Below are 25843 nucleotides of genomic sequence, written 5' to 3'. Positions count from 1 at the left end.
AATTATCAGGAGAAATGGGAGCAGCCTGCACACCCCCTTCCCAAAGTGGTGGAACCCAAAGTAGATGGTACATGAAAGAGTCCACCAGCTGGGTTGTACTAAACTAGCCATTTGAACATCACTAAACTGCCCATGGAGAAAGTTATATGCTGAGCTGCAAAGTGAAGGCCGCTGGAGCTTTAGACACATGTGGATCTTGGCCCAGCACGGAAGTGAGTTTGCAGGTCTGCTCTGTGGATAAAGCCAGATCATATCTGTTTTGCAAACTCTGACAAAGTATGCATGAGAAGAGATGCCCCTGAGTAGCTAAGAGTCATTTCATGGACTCTGTCCCCTTGGGATGTAGCAATCACCCTGTCCCCACCATCCTCGCCATGTGTACACACACACAGAAGCTACAAAGGCTGAAGAGCAAGTGAGCTGACTTTCTAGAACAGGACTCGGGACATTCCAGAACCCAATGCCAGCCTATGCTGAAGCACGTATAAAAGATGCATAATCTGCCTCACTTTCTTGAACTGAATCCTTGGAGGGGAGAGGGGAGGTGACAGTTTCTTCCTCAGAACAATGGAAGTCTGAGAGCTGAGTGGGAGAAATTAGTGATGATAACAAGGTGTCTGTCAACTTTTGAAAAATTAGAGTCAGGAAACCCAAAAGGAAAGTTGAAAGAAGACAATTTAGGTTATATCAAGATTTGACACATCACTGAATACCTGCTAATGAAAAAGATTTTATTTTAGCTTTCTTATTGTCTTTATGAATAATACTTGTTAAAATCACATAACATTTTCATAAAAGCATCAAGAGCATTAAAAAATAACCTTGTTTTCAAGACAGAAGACAGTGTGACAGGCAGGTTCATTCTCTAAAGGAGGCAGAAGCTCATGCTTGCATCTATTTTCTTTTAATTTTCTAAAGTTTTACTGTACATAATTCAGGTGGAAGCAGAGAGAGAAGCTTTAAAATGTGCCAATTGTTGCTATTCTGCCAGAAGTTTTAAGAAGCGGGTTGCAGTAGAGCCAGAGAGATACCTTGGGAGCAAAAGTGAGGATGATTTTCTGATTTGAGTATCTTCCTTGAGGGACTGAAATGCAATTTGTCAGGATAATAGACCACATCATTTTCTGTGGTCAGCAGATGTGACAAAGCTACATGGCCAAATGGCTTTTTAAACTTGATTGGATATTTAATAATGCTAAGTTGGTGATCATTTGGAGATAATTGGTGATTATTTTATGGATAGCCATAAAACCTCCCTAGAGGAGGTATGGCAACCCACTCCAGTATTTTTACCTGGAGAATCCAGTGGACTGAGGTGCCTGAAAGGTTACAGTCCATAGGGTCACAGAGTCAGACACAACTCAAGTAACTAAGCACACACATGAAACCTCCACATCCTGGAAGACTTGCTCAAAAATCTTCATTGTTGGTGCATGTTTATATCCAAACCAGGGGCCATAGCTTGGAGTGCTGGCCACCAGGAGGCAGCCTAGGGTCCAGAGGCCCTGGGTTTCAATTCCATCTCCACCTCTTGTGAGTTGTATTACTTGGAGCAATTACATAGCAATTACACGACTTCTCCAGACCTCAGTCTAGTGTGTGAGGCTTAATAAAGAAACAAAACACTTAGTGTTGTTGGACTTAGCATCTTATAAATCAACTGAGGCAGAATTTCCATATTTACAGCTTTAAGTTTTCCTGTCAAGGCATACAGCTAGTCTTGCCATTGTTCAGTTAAACTGAAACCCTCAAATGTTAAGAGAACTTCTGGGTAATGGCTTCTGGCTTCGGCAGAAAATGTGAGAAGAAGGCTTTCTTATCCAAGTTAAGTCCTTTACTCATCCTTTGTGCTATGCTGGCAAAATAAATCACTCAAGTTAAATATCTCCATAAACATGTGAGTTCTTGATGCTTAATGGGCCAATTATCTCAGCAACTCCCAAATAAGTGAAGCATTGAAATGCTGGCAATTAAATGATATGTTTCATGGGAACCATAGATACTCCCAGGTCTGAATGCCTGATTGCAAATTATCCAGCTTCCTAGTTTTCCTTTGTCTCCCTCCTGTTCAATGCTGGGAAATCTGCTATCTCCACACCTCTACTAGGAGGAGAGCAAACTGAACCTGGAAGAAAGGGTCACCCAACTGACTTCATTCTCTGTGAAATGCTTTTTAAATAGCAACAGAGCTACTACTCTTGAATTCTGTGTTGCTGATTTGGGCCAAAGTAATAAAATATAAGAAAACAAATTGTGGCATAAGAATTAAAAAGTAAGACAGACATGTATGTGATAACATTATATGCATGTGATAGAGTTATACGTCTGTAATACTCTCCCCCCAAAATAAACCAATGGAAAACTCCTGCTAACAATAAGACAGTTGAGTGCAATAGTTTTAGATTGATATTTTTTAAATAGCCTTCACATATAAAACAAAACTCAGCCAAGATATATAACAGAAAAGAAGATCTAATTTACACTTAGAAAAAAAATTGAGCATAAACTTAAGATTAAGAAACATAAAATCTATGTAAGGAAAATCATAAAATATTTCTAAACACTACAAAGTTAACTGAAAAATGGAAAGACCAGCAGTATGCCTCAAAAGGAAAACTCAGTGCTGTAAACATTTCATTTCGCCCTCTGCTGATTCATCACTTAATGCCATCTCCGTAAAATATCAACAGACATTTTTCCTGGAACTAGACAAGGTGGGCATAAAGTTCATATAGAAGGAAAAACAAGCAAGAATAACTACAAACACCCTGGGAAAGGAGCCCAGTAGGTCAGGTAGAGTGGAGAAACTATTCTTGCCATATATCAGATGACATTATAAATGATAAAGTCTAATTAAAAACAGCATGATGTGGGATCATGAATGTACAGACAAGACTAACTGAACAAAACAGAAAATCCCCAAATAGACACGGTTGCATGTGGAAATGTAGAAGATACATGGGAAGTACAGAATCTCAGATTGGTGGGAAAAGAATATATTTCTTAATAAAGTGATATTGGACTAGCTGAATAGTGATATGGAAAATGATAAAATAGTATCTATTTCTTTTACACTGGACACTGGGAAAATTCCAAACAGTTTAGATATTTAAATGTAGGCAGTAAAACCACACAAGAAAAGACGAAAAAAGGTGAATTTCTTCTTTGCCTGAAAATGCACAAAGCTTTCCTAATTATGATTCAAAACACAGAAGCAACAAGGGGAAATATTGATAAATTTAGCTACCTAAAAATAACATATTTGCAGAACCAAAGTATAAGACAAATGACAAAGTAGGGAAATAGATTTACAACACCTATCATAGACACAGACAGAGCTAATAGTCCTAATGCATAAAGAGATTCTAAAAGTAGAGAAGATGAAGAACCTGATAGACAAATGGGCAAGAGGTAACAACAAAGAAAACTTAGAAAAAGAAATGCAGATGGTCCTTAAACATAGAACAAGATGCTCAATCTTGCATATAGAAAATAAATGTAAATTAAAATCTACTATTCTGGTGGAAAAAAAAAAGTGATAGTGAAAGTTTCTCAGTCATATCCGACTCTTTGAAAAAGTCCAAATATTGGACAGTATACCCACCACTACCTTGCCAATGTTACATCAGTAGTTATGGCAGGTACAAGGAGAAACAAACAAGTACAAAGACCTAAGGAAATGTTTTAAATGGTTTTTTTTACATGCCAGATGAATGCTTAATTCACATGAATTCAGAACTGGCCAATTTCAAGCCTGCATTGATTTCATGAAGTCCGATCCATGGACTGCTCAGTCAATCTTCCCAAACATGGTTTGAAAGCTTAGAGAATCCCTGATTAAAATTCTTTGGTGGTTGTTTCTTTTTCTTGGCCTTTTCGTAACTGAGATTGTTACTGTACATGTCTTGTTTATTCTGGACCTACAACTAGATTTTTCTAGGCTCCCTGTGATGGTGTCTCTACCAGTAACCACAAAGTTTAGGGCTCCATAAACCCTGCCCCCTAAATGGCTCTCTGTTTGGAGCAGAAACACTTTTGACCTAGGTCTTGTCTACATTCCAGTGGCACTATAAAATCACACAGCTAGCAACAGATGTTATGTCCATGTGTCTTTCATCAGACAGGTCAGGTAAGGCTGTGGGGGGGGATATTGCTGACTCTGGTTGAAGGCCCTCCCAGGATGCCTCCCACTCCATCGCCAAAGGTAAGAGGCATTGTCAACTAAGCACTCAGAAATGGGATAGTACAAAAAGGCAAGAGGAAATGTTTTCACTGTAAACACCCTACCTCAACTGGACAAATCGGGAATGCAAGGGCCATTTCCTGAAATACCCACTTCTGTCATTTCATCTGGCACACCTAATTGGAGATTTTCAGGATAAATTGGCTCTTTGGGATATTTAAAAGCAAAAACAGCCAGTTCTGTTAATGGAAGACCAGGTGTTGGGCCTTTCAAAACTATTATTCACAGTCATTAAGACAGTTCCAGGAAAAGCACCACGGGACAGTGTGGTGCCCATTAGCCCCAGCTGCAAGATGGAACTGACAGCCGTGGACCACAGCGTCCCCTAGCTGCTGCCACCGGAACTGAGGCTCCCAGAGTCTCTACAGGGCTCTGCACAGAACCCCTGTCCAGGGTTCAGTCTTGGGACCAAGAAAGAGAAAGTCTTAGTCATTCAGTCGTGACTCTTTGTGACCCCATGGACTGTAGCACACCAGGTTCCTCTGTTCAGGGATTTTCCTGGCAAGTATATTGGAATGGGGGTGCCATTTCCATCTCCAGGGGATCTTCCCAACCCAGGGATCGAACTGGGGTCTCCTGCATTGCAGGCAGATTCTTTACCATCTGAGCCACCACGGAAGCCCCAGAAAGACAAAGAGGATGTAAGATTTTATGTGAACTAAGGGATAGTCTGATGGTCCCCAGCTGATGAGGGCACGAGGAGCAAGGGGGCAACAGAAGATGAGATGACTGAATGGCATCACTGACTCAATGGACATGAGTCTGAGCAAACTCTGGAAGATAGTGCAGGACACGGAAGCCTGGCATGTTGCAGTCTCTGTGGTCGCAGAGAGTCAGATACAACTGAGCAACTGGACAACAACCCCAGCTAGATGTGTTTGTCACTTGAGAATTTCTTCTCTTACCAAATAGAGGAGTCTTTCAACTGTGTTATCCCCTGGGGGTGGAATGAGGTAGACTTAAACCCACCTGAACAAAGAGATGTAAGAACAGATTGACGGATGGCCTCCTGCTTGGCAGCTGAGAACAAAGGCTTTATTGTATTCTCCACTGATCGTTATCCACATTTGCTCTTGATCAATCCCAGAGTTTGCCATCTTGACTTATTGCCAGGATATTTATTCTCTTCCAAACACTTCAGCCCCATGGCAGTCAGTGAGCAATTGTGACTGGGATCCAGGCATCTTGCAGACTTGGAGGCTGATGGCTGCAGAAGTAACAGAGAGACAGCAGCCTCGCTCTTCCTCTGGGGAGCAAACACCAGACAGACCCGCGGTGAGAAAAGCCCAAAAAAACCTTTCTTCTGAAAAACACTTTATTTATTTAAAATAGTTTCAGAACTGTTTATAACATATTTTGACAATTGTTCCTGATTTTCCTTATAGGGCTTGTTCCAAACCTTCAGAAATTCCTTTCCAGGGCTTTTGTACAGCAAGAGGCAAAACATTTCACATGAAGAATGTTGTCACTCTGGGGGTGGAGGGGGAGGAATGCAGGAAAGTCACTCACAGGGCTACAGACCACAGGTAGTACACGTAGTAAAGAATCCTCCTGCCAAGCAGGAGAGGTAGGTTCAATCCCTGGGTCAAAATGGCAACCCACTCCAGTATTCTTGCTTGTGAAATCCCATGGACAGAAGAACCTGGAAGGCTACAGTCCATGGGTTGCAAAGAGTCAGACATGACTGAGCACGCGGCGTGCGCGCGCTCACGAGCGCACACACACACACACACACACACGGAAATTCTCAAGTCTTGTCACTTTCACTGACACCACATCCCTCCTGCCCCACCAAACAGTGTGAAGGGAGGCACACTTCCTTCTGAGCCATAATTATAACTGTCAGGAATCCAAAGCAATCACTTTGCCTCTAAGGAGCTAGATTCGTTTTCTTAAAAGTGTAATGGAGCTCTTCTTTCCGTTCATGTACGGATATTTTTCAGCAATGTCTGTGATTTTAAATCCTATTCTTACCTACTTACCATCCCTGGTTTAACTGGGGTGTCCATTGGGGCACTGCTATACAGAAGTTAATTAGGTCTGAACAGAGACTGCAATGTGTGTAATATAGCAGTTCTATAAAGATGTGCCTGGATTCGCGTTTGTAACTGATATGAGGAGCAGGAGGCACCATGTGGGTGGAAATTCCACCACATTTAATAATGTGAGAAGCAGATTTAGATAAAAGATAATTCAAGTGGCATTGGGAATATTTCTAGCTGTTATCTCCAATTTGTTTTCTAGCAATCTTCATATAATCTTATTTGGAGATGCAATATCTATTCCTCTGTCTAGATGCCTTAGTAAGTTTCCTTTAGAGACATGTTCTTAGTTAAAAAGTCAGTGTTTTATCTTTTTATTGAAAGATACACAGTACAAAGAAAAACTGGCACTAACTCCAGATGTATTCATCAGAAACACAATCAGGCTATTATTTCAAAGACAAAGCTGAAATCCAAATGGATGTTCTACAGACCGACGCTTGCCAAGATGTGTTGAAACTCCTCAGAACATTACTCTGGACTGAAGTAGCGATGCCTGTGCTTGTCAAAAAGATAGAAAGTATGTAAAGGTGCATTTTTATTGGATTATTTCTTAAACACAGGTAGTAAAATGATTGTGCTGTGTGCTTAGTCATGTCAGTTGTGTCCAACTCTATGCAACCTCTGGACTGTAGCCTGCTAGGCTCCTCAGCCCATGGGATTCTCCAGGCAAGAATACTGGAGTGGGTTGCCATGCCCTCCTCCAGGGTATCTTCCCAACCCAGGAAATGAACCTGCATCTCTTGTGTCTCCTGCACTGAGCAGGCAGATTCTTTACCAACTGTGCCACCTGGGAAGCCCATTACTTACACCAGGCAGTGGATATGAGTGCATGAGAGAGATTTTAAATCCACCACCACTCCATGAGCCAGTGCTTCAATCTCATTTTCAGAACTTCTGAGTCATTCATTTCAAGGGAAACAAGCTATGCCATTTAAAAATTCAATTCGCTTTCCTACCATTGCTTTCCTCTGCTGCTTACACATTTTAAATGTTTTATTTGTACCAAACACAAACTCTGAAAAACAGAGTTTACTCTATGCATCACTTAAGAGAGAGAACCTCAATCAAAAAACTACATTTTCTCACTCATTTTGGCAGCTTGATTTCTGGGAAGTGATCTCATCTAGGCTGGCTAATTACATGTCCTTAAGTATCTGGCATAAGATAATTGCTTTTTTCTGGTGTGTGGAATCCTTAGGACAGCAGCCTCTCACACTTGCTGTAAGTCTGAATGCCAAGTTTGCTACCAATTCATCTACTCACTCAACACATGCTTACTGAGAGCCTACTGGCTCCCAGGCACAAAAATGGAATTGAGTACCAAGTACTATGACCGAAATACTGTGAAGGAAGCTTGACGTGGAGGATACAGTGGTGTTAATCTAAGGCTTCTCCTATCCTGGCTGGCTCTGAACCCCTCCAGCATGTGAGTGCTTCAAAGATAAAGTGAGGGACTTCTCTGGCGGTCCAGTGGTTAAGACTCCATGCTTTCTGTGCCCGGGAAACGGGTTCTATCTCTGGTCTAGGAAGATCCTACATGCTGCTCAGAGCAACTGAGCCCGTGCTCCACAACTACTGAGCCTGCATACTAGAGCCTGTGCTCCTCAACAGAGAAACACTGCAATGAGAAGCCTGAGCACCACCACTCGACAGAATACCCCACTTGCCACAACTAGAGAAAGCCCACGCGGCACCAAAGACCCAGCATAAACAACAAAAAAAAGACAGAGTGGGATCCTAGTCAAAGCAGCAAAGTCAAAGTGTTAGTTGCTCAGTCAGGCCCGATCCCTGACTGCAACCCCATGGACTGTAGCATGCCAGGTTCCTCTGTTCATGGAATTCTCCAGGCAAGAATACTGGAGTGGCTTCTCTGGGGCATCTTCCTGACCCAGGGGTCAAATCTAGGTCTTCCACATTGCAGGCGGATTCTTTACAGTCTGAGCACTTGTATCTATTCTTTTTCAAATTCTTTGATTGAGGTTAGTTAGTACAGAATATTGAGTAGAGTTCTCCATGATACACAGTAGGACCTTGTTGGTTACCTATTTTATATGTAGTAACATATACATGTCAGTCTGTGGGGCTTTTAAAAAAAAACAAAACATTTTAAAGGAAGATTCGGAATCTGCCTCCTCTCTTCATTATAATAACAGGGTCTGCCCTTCAGTGACAATATTGTCTGTGAAGGGTGGGAGACGGGCCCCTCAAATGACCTACACTTTCTTTTTCAGGATTTTAAGAAACTTGGGAAACTACCTTTGTTCTCTAACATTTGATAGTGTTGTCCTTGGGCTTTAAATGAAAAAGCAAAATGCATACGTATATGGTGTGTGGGGTGTGTGTGAGTGTCTGTGTTTGACTTTCTAGGTGTCACTCAGAGCAAACCTCACAACAACACACTCTAAGATCCCAAGATGAGGTGATTAGCCAGGCTACATCCATGTGCGTGATATTCCTGCAGACACCGATTCTCTATAATGTGCTGCACCAGCTGGGGACCTTGTAACTGCACACTCAAACCGTATACCATCAGACTGTCTGGACAGGGGCTTCGGGAGCTGTGCATTTATTTAACAGGTGCCCCATTGAGGTTAACACCCTCCTGTGAGAGAGTCACTGCTCTAAGCTATGGTTATACGTATGCATATTCAGTTCAGGTATTTCAATTTTAGATACTGAGGATAAGAAAGGATATAGGCACAGCCAAATTTTCTCCTATGTTTCTTGCATTAACTAAGTAACTGGGGCAAAAAGTCTTATCTTGCACTCCCACTACACACACACACACACACACACACACACACAAGTCATCTTTATGCTCTCAGCTTCTACATTTGTTTCCAAGTTGACAAGCACGTGAAGCCTTACCTGAGGGAGGCTCTGATTCCTTAGTTGAGGCTTGCAATCACATAGCATCCAACAGCTAAGGTTTACTTCTCCTAAATCAAAAACAAACTTTCTTTTCAAATACTGGGAATAGTTAACACATTTCTTTGTAGGCTACTGTGGCTCAGAAACTCTGCAGATAATTATCACCAGTGTTGCAAATGAAGACTGTCTGAATGTATGCTTTTGACCAACCAGTTCCTTCAATGGGTAGTAGTTAGAGGTCTCCAACTGACTCCCATCTCTTGAATACATTTATTTGAAAATTATACTGTCATTTATTTGAAAGTTATTGATTCAAAAATTTATACTATCTTACATTTATGGTAAACTGCATGCACACTTATGGGAATAAACTAGTGAAAGAGAATCAAGATTAAAATCCAGAAAAAGAATAAAAATGAAGTGTACATCTCACTTAGGATCTTCATTTTCTTTTCCTTCCACTAATGATCCACTTCCTATGTCCACATGTAACAGTGATGCTCAGCAAAGTGCCCTATATCACTCCAAAAATATTGCTACTGTCCTTTGGACAGAAGGGGGCTTTCCTGGGTGGCTCAGATGGTAAAGAATTCACCTGCAATGCAGGAGACCCAGGTTCAATCCCTGGGTCAAGATCCGCTGAAGAAGAGCATGGCTACCCACTCCAGTATTCTTGCCTGGAGAATTCCATGGACAGAGGAGCCTGGCGGGTTACAGTCCATGGGGTCACAAAGATTCAGACACAACTGAACAACTAACACTTTGGACAGAAAATCTCTTCCTCCTCACCTCTCCTACCCTCCACTGCTTCTCTCTTCCCATAAATGTTACCCCCACATGGAATGCAGTGAATCCATCGCAGTAATCCATCTGAGAAATAGCGAGGGACTGAATAAAGGCAGCGAAGATGGGGAAAGAAGGAAGTGACAAAGTCAGGAAACATCAGAAAGGTGGAACCCCTAGGGTGTAGTGATGAATGGGAATAAGAGATTCAGGAAGATGGAGGGGGTCACAGATAACACATAAGTTTCTGATTTGAATTCCAAGACAACAGAGCTGCAAAATCATGGCTCCAGGGATCAAGGAGGTAAAACATATTAGTAAAACGGGTGGGGATGGGATGGACTTCCCTGGTGGTCCTGTGGTTAAGACTCCCGGAGGTTTGATCTTTGGTCAGGGAACTAGATCCTGCGTGCTGCAACTAAGATCCAGGACAGCAGAAAAAATAAAAAGGTGAGAGGTCAGAATGGTGAAAATGATGGGAGAGAAGAGAGGGTACATAAAGGGAGCAGCCCCACCTTCTTCCAACCAGTTGCTGCCATTGTAGAACAAAGACCAGCACCTTCTGTACCTTCCAGTTTTCAAGACAACCCCAAAAATCTCAGTTTTCCTACAAAAACTCTGAATTTAAAATCAGGAAAATTAATTTTTAATAAGTTGTTCATTTTTATTGTAAAATGTGGATTTTTAAAAAATTTTAGAAATACCATACCAATAAAATAAAATCTAGGTGAGGAGGTGTCTAGATATACCCAAGTTTCCAGTTTTGAGTCTCCAAAATAGATGGTGCTGCAACCCACCAAGACAAGAAAGCTTTCTCTCTCTAAATGATGGATTCTAGATGCCTCTGATTCTTCTCTTCTGCCTCTAAGACTCCTTGCAAGCTTGAGATCTTACTACTCTGTGATTGTTGTCATGGCCCCGAGCAGCACCAGCTCCCTACACTCTACATCTGTGTGCAATTCTGTTGCTTTAGGATGAGCCATTCCCTCTCTTTTTTCTCTTCTTATTAGACTTCTCTCCTGAGATAACATAATCTAGGATGTGATTTGACATTTATCTTGTTAAGATGAACAAAGAATAATTTGGATGCCAATCAAGTGTAGAAAAAGTCCACATTTTTCAAATCAGTCAAGTAACTGTCAAATCACTTCATTCTACTTTTCAGATATAGTTCAAGCTATGAGAATCCCCAGAGTTTTAAATTCTGAGTGCTTTTTAATGGTCTTTTGAAAACTAAACCAAAATGAACTTGATCTTGAAAGTGATACTCTTATTCAAAAAACTTATATTGAGGCCTATTAAATATAAGTCCCTGCGCCTACACATAGGAATTGAACAGTGTGAAGTCACCTACAAGCTAGGAGCCGAGAAATGCACTATCAATTATAATCTAAGGCAGAATAACATCAGGTTAGAACCTATAAGGGGTTTTCCAGGTGGCTCAGTGGTAAAGAATCTGCCTGCCAGTGCAGAAGACACAGGTTCGATCCCCTGGAGTAGGAAGTGGCAACCACTCCAGTATTCTTGCCTGAAAAATTCCATGGACAGAGGAGCCTGGGGGGCTACAGTCCATGGTGTTGCAAAGAGTCAGACACTACTGAGCAACTAAGAAGCACAGAGCCCGATAAGGTTTGTTCCTCTACGGGAAAAGGATCTTAAAAAGAGTGGATATAGAACTGATTCACTATGCTGTACACTTAAAATTAGCACAACATTTTAAATCAACTATACTCTGATAAAAGTAGAAAATAAAAAGTTTGTTCCTTTTTAAGAAAAATCAAACAACTGGAAAATAAACTATAAAATAACACAATTTGAAAGAGATCAAAATGTATGAAATAAATGGAAAGATATGCCAAGCTCATGGACTGGGAGACAGAGTTGTTAAGATGTCACTTCTCCCAAAACTAATCTACAGATTTAATCAGTCCAATCAAAATCCCAACACGCTTTTCTGTAGAAATTGATGAACTGATTCTAAAATGTACGTGGAAATGAGAAGAACTGTAATGGATAACACAATTAGGAAAAAGCTAAAGAAAAGTTGGAGAATTTGTTTTATTTCAAGATTTAATATAAAGCTACAGTAGTCAAGGCAGTGTGGAATGTTAGCACCACACTGATCGGTGGAACAAAGAATAGAACACAGAATTCAGAAATAGAGCCACAATTTTATGTCAATTGATTTTTAACTAAGTTTCCAGAATAATTCAATGGGAAAAGAATAGTCTTTTCAATAAATAGTGCTGGAACATTGTATATATAGTTTGAAAAACATTTTACTTTAAACCTTATCATCAGTTCAGTTCAGTTCAGTTGCTCAGTCGTGTCCGACTCTTTGCGAACCCATGAATCGCAGCACGCCAGGCCTCCCTGTCCATCACCAACTCTCGGAGTTCACTCAGACTCACGTTCATCGAGTCAGTGATGCCATCCAGCCATCTCATCCTCTGGCGTCCCCTTCTCTTCCTGCCCCCAATCCCTCCCAGCATCAGAGTCTTTTCCAATGAGTCAACTCTTCGCATGAGGTGGCCAAAGTACTGGAGTTTCAGCTCTAGCATCATTCCTTCCAAAGAAATCCCAGGGCTGATCTCCTTCAGAATGGACTGGTTGGATCTCCTTGCAGTCCAAGGGACTCTCAAGAGTCTTCTCCAACACCACAGTTCAAAAGCATCAATTCTTTGGCGCTCAGCCTTCTTCACAGTCCAACTCTCACATCCATACATGACCACAGGAAAAACCATAGCCTTGACTAGACGAACGTTTGTTGGCAAAGTAATGTCTCTTCTTTTCAATATGCTATCTAGGTTGGTCATAACTTTCCTTCCAAGGAGTAAGCGTCTTTTAATTTCACGGCTGCAGTCACCATCTGCAGTGATTTTGGAGCCCAAAAAATAAAGTCTGACACTGTTTCCACTGTTTCCGCATCTATTTCCCATGAAGTGATGGGGCCAGATGCCATGATCTTCGTTTTCTGAATGTTGAGCTTTAAGCCAACTTTTTCACTCTCCTCTTTCACTTTCATCAAGAGGCTTTTTAGCTCCTCTTCACTTTCTGCCATAAGGGTGGTGTCATCTGCATATCTGAGGTTATTGATATTTCTCCCAGCAATCTTGATTCCAGCTTGTGCTTCTTCCAGTCCAGCGTTTCTCATGATGTACTCTGCATATAAGTTAAATAAGCAGGGTGAAAATATACAGCCTTGACGAACTCCTTTTCCTTTTTGGAACCAGTCTGTTGTTCCATGTCCAGTTCTAACTGTTGCTTCCTGGCCTGTATACAGATTTCTCAAGAGGCAGATCAGGTGGTGTGGTATTCCCATCTCTTTCAGAATTTTCCACAGTTTATTGTGATCCACACAGTCAAAGGCTTTGGCATAGTCAATAAAGCAGAAATAGATGTTTTTCTGGAACTCTCTTGCTTTTTCCATGATCCAGCGGATGTTGGCAATTTGATCTCTGGTTCCTCTGCCTTTTCTAAAACCAGCTTGAACATCAGGAAGTTCATGGTTCACGTATTGCTGAAGCCTGGCTTGGAGAATTTTGAGCATTACTTTCCTAGCATGTGAGATGAGTGCAATTGTGCAGTAGTTTGAGCATTCTCTGGCATTGCCTTTCTTTGGGATTGGAATGAAAACTGACCTTTTCCAGTCCTGTGGCCACTGCTGAGTTTTCCAAATTTGCTGGCATATTGAGTGCAGCACTTTCACAGCATCATCTTTCAGGATTTGAAATAGCTCAACTGGAATTCCATCACCTCCACTAGCTTTGTTCATAGTGATGCTTTCTAAGGCCCACTTGACTTCACATTCCAGGACGTCTGGCTCTAGGTCAGTGATCACACCATCATGATTATCTGGGTCGTGAAGATCTTTTTTGTACAGTTCTTCTGTATATTCGTGCCATCTCTTCTTAATATCTTCTGCTTCTGTTAGGTCCATACCATTTCTGTCCTTTATCGAGCTCATCTTTGCATGAAATGTTCCCTTGGTATCATAGAGATTAGGAAGGGCCATAAAGGAGTCAGACCATTCTTCAACAGTCTTCAGTGCCAAGATAGTTAGATAGAAATTGAGCATGGAGGAAAATGATTACAGATTTAAGAAAGTGCTCTTTTTAGCACTTCTTTAATATGGTAAAAGTCACATAATATAAAACATACTATTTTAACAATATTCAACTATAACAGTTTAGTGGCACTAAGTACATTCTCATGACTGTGCAACTCTCACCATATCTATCTCCCAAATTTTTCACCTTCCTAAACTGAAACTCTGTCACTGTTAAACACTAACTTCTCACTCACCCTCCCCACCTACTCCCCCCGCCAGTCCTTGGCATCTACCAATGTACTAAGAAAATGCTTATTTAAAAAAACAAGAAAAATAAGCAAGTTTTTATGCTTTATGAGAGTATATGAGGACTAAGAAGTAACAACTAAAACTAACAATACAAGAGAGAAAGCAGTAGTCGAAGACACAGGCTTCCTGAGGGTTAGGGGGATGCCCCATGCAAAATCAGAGACAATCTACATAAAAGAGGCAAGTACATTTGGAAGACACATGGCAAGAATCTAAAGGAGAACTTACCTTGGAGAATGTCTATTAATGAAGCCCGTGTGGTCCTCTAGGGGGATGATGGACTAGACTAATGATAAGAGATGATCCCAGAGGCTCCCATTCTGTCTTATTTGCACATCTTCTCTAGGGAGTATGAAGTTAAAAACACAAACATATTCTACATGAGGGACGAAATAATTTCTTCTCACCCCATCTCTAAGCAGATCTCCTGGGATGATCTAACTCCTTAGGGAGCTCACTGTGGGAGTGGGCATGGCAGTGAATATGGTGGGCTCACGGGAGCCAATGCTCGAGCCTTCAGGCACATCTGGATGACCAGCTGCTTCCCCCGGTTCCCTCCAAGAGTGCTCAGGCAACCCCCTTCCTTCCTGCTTCACTCCCACTATCCCTCAGCCTACTCCATCAAGGCTTCCAAAGCAAGTCAAGTCCTCATTCACACTGCCTGGCACTCTGACAGCTGTCTCCATCCACAGGTTCCTTCCTCCCTCTCTGCCTTGTCCTCTGGCTCTCCAACCTTTTCCACTTGTTCGAGGAACCCTGCCCTCCTGGGTAGCCTGTGAGTGTCCCAATCCAAACACGTCTACATCTTACCTCCTCTAATTGGCTCTGCCACACACAGAAGTGTTGAAGATTAATCTACAAAATCTATCCCAGATAAAACAACAATTGATGACTGTGCACGTCATGCCCAAGTCCTCTTTTCTAGCAATATCTTATAATGTTATGAAGCAGCTTGCTATCTGCAGGTATTATAAATTCCTCTATCTCTGTGATTTTTAATTTGGAGCACTAGATCCAGGTAGATAAACAGCCCATTTCCTTCAACCGTTATCAAAATGTTCACTTATTTTCTTTATCTGAACACTCCACTAAGGCAACCAAATTATAGCTCCAAAAATAAGAAGCCAAGAACATGACAATCCAGAAACTGAGAAGAATAAAAATAAATTCTACCTCAGAAATGCAATTTAACACAGCACAACAACAACAACAAAAAAAGGTCGTTAATAAAAATTGAATCCCTACACAGTATGTGTGTACACACATATTAGTTTTTCATTTAATCCATGCAACAAGCTAGTGTGGTTCGTTTTGTTTTCCCCATTGTGCAGGTGAGAAAAATAAGGTTTAGAGACTGACTTTCCCAAGTTTACACACTCAATAACAAAATGGAAATTAAAATTAGTATTTTGTGATCCTAAACTCTTAACAGCATAATAATTGTTCTCCTGCATGAAATAGTGTTTCTTGTTAGGTTCTAGGATTTCCACTGAGGTATTTCTTGGCATTGCTCTTCCACTAAATGTATCATCGGATAACAATCCTACAGTAGAAAAAAGACATATAATTTGACCTTACTGTTCTCCTTCAATTCCATTTTGTGCCACACAAGATCACTTCTCCTAGACTGATTTTCATGAGGTTCACATACATAAAAATAACATTTTTGTCTAAGCTCTAACATCTGAGAAATGGAGTATTTCCTGCCATATCTGTACATAAGGATGTCATAGTCACCAGCAATTCCAGCCCCTCAGGGCACTCAGGAAGGAGAAAAATACCTGGAATCTAACAGCCATCATATTACAGCCACTTTCTATGGTGAGCCCAAGGGAGCTCAGGATGTGAAAAAACACAGGATACTGGCCCCAGAGAGTTGAGATGCTTATGAAAGGAATGATTTCAGTGAGCCCCGGACTCTTGCGTCTTCCTATACATAGAAAATTGTTCAATTCCTTAACTTGGGTTATCTGGTTTCCTTTAATTCACAATAATTTCTTGATGTTCAGGCTACCTGCCCTTTGTTGTAAAACATCTCTGTAATCTGACTCTTCCTATTGCCTCCTCGGAGCAGTTCTCTCAGGGTCACATGAGATGCTGTCTCTCAGACCTAAAGTCCTAAAAACTCCCAGTGAATAAAACATAACTCTCAACTTTCAGCTTGTGACTATTTTTTAAGTGACATATTTTTTATGTCTATATACAACAAAGTAGATACCAAGAGAGTAATGTGTGAGAAGTGAGCATCTGCAGGGTTTAGCTCTTGCTCTATAAAATTTTATGACAACAGTTTGACTTCTGATGTCCACCCCACGAGCACATGAGCTATGGGTGATGTAGCCACAAGAGGAACATGTTTTACAAAAACGACTTTCCTGAGGACCTATCATGTGTAAAGCTTGTGCTGTGGGTCGTATGCAGTGGGTCCCCTCCAGAGGTGGGGTACCTGGAGCCATAGATTTCATGTCAGTGATTTCTTGTTACCCAAAACCTGTTTTGATTTTCTCTTCTAGCATTGCCTCAATGGTGGAAACCGCCTCCTTGGTGGATGTCTTCATTCATTCAATTAATACTTTTGATCGCCTTTTCTTCAGGTCCTGCAGGTGGGATCTAGAATTTGATTTTGGAAACCGCCCAAAACAAATAAAAATCAAGTGACTAAATGCAGTTTAGATTCAAAGGGGCAATACAACTTTTTGATATGGCTAGTTCTCTGGAGTGGCTGTTAAATTCCTCCAATGCCAATTTCATTCCAAAGTCATTTCAAAAGTCAAACAGCCAAAGGATCTGTAGCTCTATCTTCTTTCAATCTGAGTCATAATGTGACTTGTTTTATTCATGGTCTAATTACCTGTGCTTAACACTAAAATGTGGCTTCCCCAATGCCTCAGTAGGTAAAGAATCCGCCTGCAATCCAAGAGACTCAGAAGACCCTGGTTCAATCTCTGGGTTGGAAAGATCCCTTGGAGGAGGAAACAGCAACCCATTCCAGTATTCTTGCCTGGGAATTCCCAGTACTAAAATGTATATTTCCCTTCCTGGCTCTTTTAATATTTCCTCATTGTCTTTCTCTCTCTCTTGCTCACTTGCTCTCTCTCTCTGTGATACATTTTCTATTATTTAAACTCAGTTTCAGGCAACTCTGTACCAGGTTTCTTTTTCTTCCAAGGGGTTTATTTTGCTTCCTGACTGTTTGAGGATGAGAATGTGCCAGCATTCATGCTCCTTAGAATGTGGATTTATTACATCACAAATCATCTTCCCAGGAACTTTGCTTACACCTCTCTGCAGGATGCTTTTTCTGCTCCAGTCTGAAGAAAATGCTTTAGTAGTGGTCCTTCACAGCAACATGCCCAGCTCACAGAATCCTACCTCACAAAGCCCGCGCTTCACACTGTAACTGAAGAGGGGCAGGTCTGCCGTGCTCTGCCATGACTCCAAACGTCAGAAGTGTGAGAATATGGTGCTTTTACTCTGAAACATTACACAATCCCCAGACCGAGGAACTGCCTTCTACCCCCTGCTGCTATTTTATTGCTACAGAAGAGAAGAGCAGAGAAACCAGTTTCCATAATAAAGTATGTGTGTTTGGGTGGTGGGAAGGGGAAGCAAGAAAAAGAACGGGCACCTGAATGATACGGTTCAACTTAAGCATCTTCCATCCTGGAAATGACAGGACACTGAGAGGACATTTTAAAATCCCTCCTTTGGGCTCCCAGAATACATAAGAACTGAGTAAAATACTACTCATCCTCAGGGTTTTACAAGCCACATTTGTTGGTCTCTAGAATGACTCTCTTCTGTCTGATGTCAAGGACCTTAGGATTAGAAGGCAAGGTCTTGATCCTAACCTGGGAATCAGAAGTCTCTGGGTTAGCTGCTTTAAGAGAAGGTTCTCTTCTCTTTTATTTTAGTCTGATTACAAGGGCAGCTTTTCTCCAGAAGATAACTGCAAAAATCTACTAGTTCCTGAAATATTTAAAGGATCATGAAAAGATGAATCCTTTGCAACCCTCTAGCAACTGTTCAAATACAAAAATGAACACAAAAATGTATGACCTGTAGCCCCAGGGTAGACAAGGAGAAGGCTGATTGGGGCACAAAAATAGACCCACCTGTCCCTACCTCATTCCTTCAGTTAATCGGTCAACACACATTTCATTCAGCACCATCTACACCCCAAGTACCCAGGCAGGTGCTGGGCATTCAATACCCTGCCCTACTCTTAGGGAATGGCCCTCGGTTTCCTTTCCTCTCTCTCCTGACATTTAAAAAGCCTCAGAGAGGACTTCCCTGGTTGCACAGTGGTTAAGAATCCACCTGCCAGTTCGGGAGGTTCAATCCCTGGTCCCAGAAGATCCCACATGCCTCGCAACAACTACTGAGCCACAATACTATAGCAACCATAGCCCTTGCTCTGCAACAAAAGAAGCCCCGGCTTGCTGCAACTAGAGAAAGCCAGTGCAACCAAAAATACATAAAACTATACATAAATATGCAGATGCAACAAGAGAAACTAACTCAGAGCAAACAGTAATTGTTCCAACTGAAACAAACCGAGTCTGATAGGGTGACGGGATTCTCCCTAGAGACGTGTGAGATGATCTGGTTCTGCCTGGTTATGTCTGGATGGTCATTTGGACGCTCTGAGCCTCGGTTTCCCATCTGCAGAATAAAGATTGAAATAACTTATCCCCAAGTCCCCTTTCAGTCTTCAGCTACTAATTTTCCAAGATTCCAAGGGGCCTTTGGGGGAATGTACCACATGGTGCAGTCATTCACACCAGGGTCTCAGCCTCCAGTCTCCCGTTACGAGTTTCAAGTCTGTTCCTGAGTGATCCCAGGTATGCCTGTGCTAAGATACAGCAAGTATTCTCTCCCCTTAAGCCCGGATTGTCCGTGCAATCATTTCGCGCTGAGCACTGCTGTGTAGTTGCTGCCTTTCCAAACCCCAGACAGCAGGGGGAACCCTCGTTCCTATTGGGTGAGTGGCTGGAGGCATCACCAGCTCTCCACCAGCGTCCCTGTGAAAAGCCTAAAACGTCAAAGGGGAAGCGTCTTGCTTTTCTGGCTAGATGTCAATCTGGCTCCTTAGGGCTGTCTGGGGCGTTCTGTTGTCTCAGCCCCGCGCCCCGCTTCCCCGCCGGGTGCGGGGCTGCCCCTGCCCTGGAGGCAGGCGGAGCGCGATGCTGCTCCGCGGGCACTCGTGTGCGTGTCCGCTGCTGGCGCGCTACTCTTCCCCGGTGCCCAGACCTACGCAGGAAAGCGCTGCCCTCTAGTGACCAGAGTGGAAGACGCAAAGCCGCCCGAGCTCGGAAGAGCGCTGTGGCGGCTGGCCACGCAAAGGTCTAAGGGCAGACGGCGCTTTGGCTGGGAAAGCACTGGGATACTTTCTCCTTCTGCCAGCTTTGGGACTCTGTGATTTCCCTCTAGGACCAGGATTGATAGATAGGTACATGGATGGATGAAAGGATGGATGGATGGAAAATGGGTGGGTGGAAGGATGGATGGTTGATGGATGGATGGATAAGTAAACAATAAACGAAAGATACGTTGATAGACAACCTAAAGACATATGGATGTCAGGATTAGAAGCACGTTCTTAAGGCTTGCTAAGGCTAAGTGCTTTGGTCCATTATTTCATTTGTGTCTCTCCGGAACACTATGGATAGCCTTCGGCCCTATTTTGTCCCATTACCTCTGTACCAATTTTCCAAATGGGGACACTGACAAGGTAAATGGTTGCATCTTGGTAATCTTCCGCAAAGCCAAGGTGGCGAGCGGGCCTCAGTTGAGAGACAGCCTGCGCCTCCGCCATCAGCGCTGCCCACCGCGACCCCCTCCCAGTCAAGCCGAGGTACGCGCCCCAAGCGCGGGACGCCCTGGGCACCGAGTCCTCCCACCTCGCTCTCTCGCCATCACAGTCCCAGATTTTCCCCAGAAGATAACTGCAAAAATCTACTAGTTCCTGAAATGGATGGTCCTGGGACCATCCCAACCCCGTACCCCCTCTCACTGGCCTAAATCCCCCAGGACACTCTGGTCGGACAGAAAGTCGTTCCCGAAGCATGGGAACTTGGCAACCGCGTGCGCGCTTGGCAAGGGGGTCTCACTAACGCAAAAAGGAAAAGCGCCCTCCGGAGATGTTAAGATTCCCAGAAAGTTTCAGTCATTCCCTTAACCATTAACTGAGCGCCTACTACGCGCCTTACTGTCAGCAAGAAGTCTAGTGCGTTGGGGACAGATGGGTGGACAAGTGACGACATTCCGGACAGCTGTACCGGATGCCCACCCGGACGGCGGGGGCGCTCCAGGAGGAGGCGGGGCGGGGTAATCCCAGCACTTACTCCTAGGGTCTCCAGCACATTCCAGAATCTAAATCAATCTATCTACCCGCTAAACCCCCACCTGGGCTCTGATGCTAAGCGCGATCCCCGGGGAAGGCAATTGCGGTGACTTTACGCGGGGGGACTTGATCTCATCGCACCCTCTCCCCAACTTTCCTAACTGCCTCGGTGTGTCACCCGGCCGAGGGGTGCGCAGCCACGCGGGTCCCCCCGCCCAGGCCGGGACCCCTCTTCCGGCGGGGGCGGTGCTCAGCCGGCGTAGGGCCTGCGTCAACAGCAGCCCGCCGGCGATTGGGGCGCGCTCGCCTCCTGCGCTCCCGGACGAATTATAAAGTGGCTCCTGCCGCCGCAGCCTGGACGGCGAGGGAGGCTGGCGAGGCCGGAGACCCGTCTCTGCGCTGCAGCCGCGGCGACACCGAGGACCGCGAGAGTGAGGCCCGCCCGCTTTCCTGGCTCTCCCCTCGCCGAGAGTCGCCCCGGACCCGGTTTCCACGACCGACCTGCGTGCCCCGAACAGCGGCAACGTGAGTGAACTCGGCCGAAGCCCACCTTGCTGCGTGGGTTTGGGGCTCTCAGCCAGCTGCCTTTTATTCCTCGTTGCATTGCATGGGGTCTCCCAACTTTCTTCCGCTCCTTGTATGTGACCCGGGTCAATGTCGCCACTCCCCGGGCTCCCGGGCTCTCGAATTTGGTCTCCGTAGTCCCCTCCAGAATCCTGCCCTGCAGAGAGCCAGTGCCTGGGGCCGCCCCAGGCTCCGGGCCACAGGGACCACTCGGGAACCGAGAGGCGATCGGAGCGGTCCCCCGGGTGGGCGGGGGAGGGCAGGAAAGAGGGTCCCGTGAGCTCTGGTTCGATGAAGCACCCTCACCCCAGTTGCGGCTGCCCGGCTCGGAGTCCTTCCCAGGGCCCGGCTGAGCGCGCGGACAGACTCGAAGCTCTGTGCGCTCTCCCCGCAGCCCATGGCGCGGTTCCTGGGACTCTGCACTTGGCTGCTGGCGCTCGGCCCCGGGCTCCTGGCGACCGTGAGGGCAGAATGCAGCCAGGACTGCGCCACGTGCAGCTACCGCCTGGCGCGCCCGACCGACCTCAACCCGCTGGTGAGTGTTCCGCGCGGTGCGGGAGCAGCTAACCCGGACCCTGCGCGCACAGCCCGGGCCCGCCGTGTTCACAGTCGGCGCCGACCCCAGGTGACCCAGGTGTCCCGACTGCTCCCCGAACGCTGACCAAGGTCCCGCTTTGGCTCTGAGTTTCGGGTCCCCGCGACTAGCTAGGGACCGAAAGGGCGGCGATGTCGCCGCGCAAACCTTGTTCGTTTTCACCCCGGGGAGGTGGGCGCCCCGCTGGTGCGCGCGCGCTCTCTCTCTCTCTCTCTCTTCAGGACCTCGGAGAGCACCGGCTGTCCCCCTCACCTGCCCCAGGGAAGATGCTCAGTCACCCACCTGCTCACAAAGCCCACCTAGGGCCCCTTCCGCACACAAGCATCAACCCATCCTTCCCGCAAATAACAGTTTTTTAAGTGATAATCTCGCCCTCTTTCTTTGAATTTCATCTTGTGGGGAGAGGTGGGGCGGGGGGTGCGGGGACGGGACGGTGTGGATAAAGAGGAGGCAGGGAGAATGCAGTGGACAGGAGAGATGGGTCGGGGACTGTTCTACAGGTGAGTCCCCCTGAAATTCAACTTCTGTTCTGCCTAGAAGGTACTATCGTTAATAGTACATTTTATTAATTAAACTAGTAAGACAACAGTTTAATTTGGCTGTGAAAGGGGCACAGAGAGTCCAAAGAGGTGGCCTATGATGCAAAGATAAATTATACTGGGGCTTGGTGTTGTTGGGAGAAATGAATCTAAGTTCAAAAGAACTGTCATTCTAATGGTAATCCGATGCTCCTAAATCACTCTTGCTGCCCCCAGGGACTCAGAATCGCTGAAGTGGGGGCCCAAGAAGCTTCATTTTAACTAGCTCCCCCAAGGGTTCATTTGCCCTGTCTCAATTTGTTGAGATTCTGTGATGACTTAAAAAGTTAGGCAGAGCATATGTATTAATCCAAAGAGTCAAGTGCCTTTCCAGACCTTCTGAAGCAATTCTCTTACCTAGATGCACAAAACAGGGAAAATCACTAAGGGAAGGATTCTACAGAACCCAAGACAGTATGTTTCAGGTTAAATGTTTGTTTGTTCCATTTGGATTGAGCCATCCTCTCCATTTGACAAATAGGTCTTATATTTAAACTCTGAGAAAAAATGTTGCATCTTTAGTAGAGGTGACAATCCCCAGCATCCATATTTTTCTTTCTTATTTGTGTTTTACTGATTGGTTTTCTCTTGGGATTTGCATATAGGATAGTTATTTTGTCTGTGACAAATGGCTTGTTAACCACTATATTGTTAGAATTACAGCAGCTCTGAAATTTTAGCTTGGATGAAAAAGACAAATTAAAAAAAAAACAGGAAGAAAAAGAAAAGATACATGAGAAATAAGCTTGCCTAGCTAGAATTATGTAGTAAAATCAAGTAACAAATAATTGTGGAATTTGCACCATGTGAAAGACGCTTGCACTTCATTCTATGATGGATTAAAAAATAATGAGCAGCCATGCCATGACTGATGTCCAAACTGAATTTACTCTCCAACACAAAGTATGATAAATAATACAAAAAATGTATAGATGGCTGTAGGAATATCAGTTTCCCAGGTGGATATTACCTTCCCAGTGGCAGGTAAATCGCCTGCCAATGCAGGAGATGCAATTTCAATCCCTGGGTCAGAAGATGCCCTGGAGGAGGAAATGGCAGCCTACTCCAGTATTCTTGCCTGGGAAATCTCATGGACAGAGGAGCCTGGCGGGTTACAGTTCATGGGGTTACGAAGAGTCCAACATAACTGAGCATGAGAGAGAGAGGCTGTAAGGTATAAATTAATATCACTTCTGTACTAATGACTGTTATTCTAGTTATTTGCCATTATTTGTTTTAAGGAATGCCAATATTAAAATAACCTTTTGGTAATAGTATACAAAATATTCAACATAAATTTTTGGCAAATGGAGTGTTTGAATTTCACTTTAGGATGGAAATAGTCTTGAAATCTGAACATCTTAAATTTTTAATAATGGTTAGTTTTCTTAATCAGAGGTCAAAAATAAAATAGCACCATTATTTTTATTAGATCTGTAGATTTTTATTTGTGCATGTGTTTAATTTTCTTAGACACAAAACTTAAATAATTAGTAAGAGCTGATTAACTCTACCAGAATTTTGTTACACTAATAAAATGCTTTTCTTTGTGAAAAATGATATGTATATATTTCATATTAAGTAATATACCAATATATTTTAAATCTCAAGAAAAGGCCTAGTTTTTATGTCTAAATCAAGAGTTAGTAACTGAGTTCTATAAGTAGAACCATAAAAAAACTGAAATGCTAAGAAAATTATAGGTTAAAATTGGGTGGGAAAATATCTTTACAATATAGCAATAGTACAGCATAGTACAATCTGTTAAAATTCGAAGACAAATTCTAATTTGATTCAGTTAGTTCTCCACAATCTCCCCTTCTGATTTTCCTTCGATCTGCCTGTTCAGTACAACAAAAAGTTGTAAGAAAAATGAGATTATTAAGTGGGAGTTTCTTCATCAAAGCAAGCATAGAGTGGCCCGGTGGGGCGGGTGGTGGGGGCTGAAAATGTGTTCACTGAGTGAAATCAGAAAAGCCTCTTCTGTCATTAAATCGATTATTTCCCCAGGCTTGCACTCTGGAATGTGAAGGGAAACTACCTTCTCTCAAGACCTGGGAAACCTGCAAGGAGCTTCTGCAGCTGACCAAACTAGAACTTCCTCCAGATGCCACCAGTGCCCTCAGCAAACAGGAGGAGAGCCACCTGCTTGCTAAGAAGTACGGGGGCTTCATGAAGCGGTATGGGGGCTTCATGAAGAAAATGGATGAGCTGTACCCCCTGGAAGCGGAAGAAGAGGCAAATGGAGGTGAGGTCCTTGGCAAGAGATATGGGGGCTTCATGAAGAAGGATGCAGAGGAAGATGACGGCCTGGGCAACTCCTCCAACCTGCTCAAGGAGCTGCTGGGAGCTGGGGACCAGCGAGAGGGGAGCCTCCACCAGGAGGGCAGTGATGCTGAAGACGTGAGCAAGAGATACGGGGGCTTCATGAGAGGCTTAAAGAGAAGCCCCCACCTAGAAGATGAAACCAAAGAGCTGCAGAAGCGATACGGGGGTTTCATGAGAAGAGTGGGTCGTCCAGAGTGGTGGATGGACTACCAGAAAAGGTACGGTGGCTTCCTCAAGCGCTTCGCCGAGCCCCTACCCTCCGAGGAAGAAGGCGAAAGTTACTCCAAGGAAGTTCCTGAAATGGAGAAAAGATATGGAGGATTTATGAGATTTTAATCCCCTTTCCCATCAGTGACCTGAAGCCCCAGCAAGCCTTCCTCTACCCCCAGTGAAAGACTGCTGCGCTGGTGTGTTGTATTGTCCCATGTCGCTTGCATTATATAGTTGACTTGAGAGTCCAGATAATTAACTATACAACCTGAAAGCTGTGATCCCAGGTTCTGTGTTCTGAGAATCTTTAAGCTTTTAAATATTGGTCTGTTGCAGCTGTCTTGTTTCCATGCTCAGTTTTTGTTATCACTTTGTCCTTTATTTTTGACACAATGCCAATAAATGCCTACTTGTGTGTAGATATAATAAACCCATTACCCCAACTGCATAACATTCTTAAGTTTCTTCTCCTTCAGAGGTTTCATTTGCCCTTCAGTTTCCCCAGCAAATCGCAAACTCAGAGACAGTGAAACCATTTGATTTTGACAGAAGCATTACTGGTCCCCTCCTCTTCCTACAGCCAAACCTGTAAAAACATTTTTCATTTGATTCCTTATATTCGAAATGTTGGGCTTACCTGGTGGTTCAGCAGTAAAGAATCCACCTTCCAGTGCAGGAGATGTGGATTCAATCCCTGGGTCGGGAAGATCTCCCTGCAAGAGGAAATGGCAACCCACTCAGTATTCTTGCCTGAGAAATCCAATAAATAGAGGAGCCTGGTGGGCTACAGTCCATGGGGTCACAGAGTCAGACACGACTTGGCAACTGAAACAACAACAACAATATGAAATCAAAGATGAGTGAAGACACTGAAGGAAAACACAATGCATTGTGACTCTCATTTCTGGAATTCACATCCA

General features: G+C 43.8%; 1 protein-coding gene and 1 pseudogene across 1 annotated transcript; both read left to right on the top strand.

Moving 5' to 3' along the window:
• LOC109568217 (translation initiation factor eIF2B subunit alpha-like) overlaps nt 1–20250 on the top strand; it is a 194586-nt pseudogene extending 174336 nt beyond the window's left edge.
• A 733-nt stretch (nt 20251–20983) lies between these two features.
• PENK (proenkephalin) lies at nt 20984–25374 on the top strand. Its single transcript, XM_019974121.2, has 3 exons — nt 20984–21173; nt 21607–21747; nt 24396–25374. The coding sequence occupies exons 2-3, from the start codon at nt 21610–21612 to the stop codon at nt 25047–25049; spliced, it is 792 nt and encodes a 263-aa protein (XP_019829680.2). The 5' UTR covers nt 20984–21173; nt 21607–21609; the 3' UTR covers nt 25050–25374.
• Nucleotides 25375–25843: the final 469 nt, after the last annotated feature.

This window comes from Bos indicus, chromosome 14, assembly GCF_029378745.1.
Source record: "Bos indicus isolate NIAB-ARS_2022 breed Sahiwal x Tharparkar chromosome 14, NIAB-ARS_B.indTharparkar_mat_pri_1.0, whole genome shotgun sequence".
Classification (NCBI taxonomy): domain Eukaryota; kingdom Metazoa; phylum Chordata; class Mammalia; order Artiodactyla; family Bovidae; genus Bos; species Bos indicus.
This window is presented reverse-complemented; position numbering and strand designations above follow the sequence as displayed.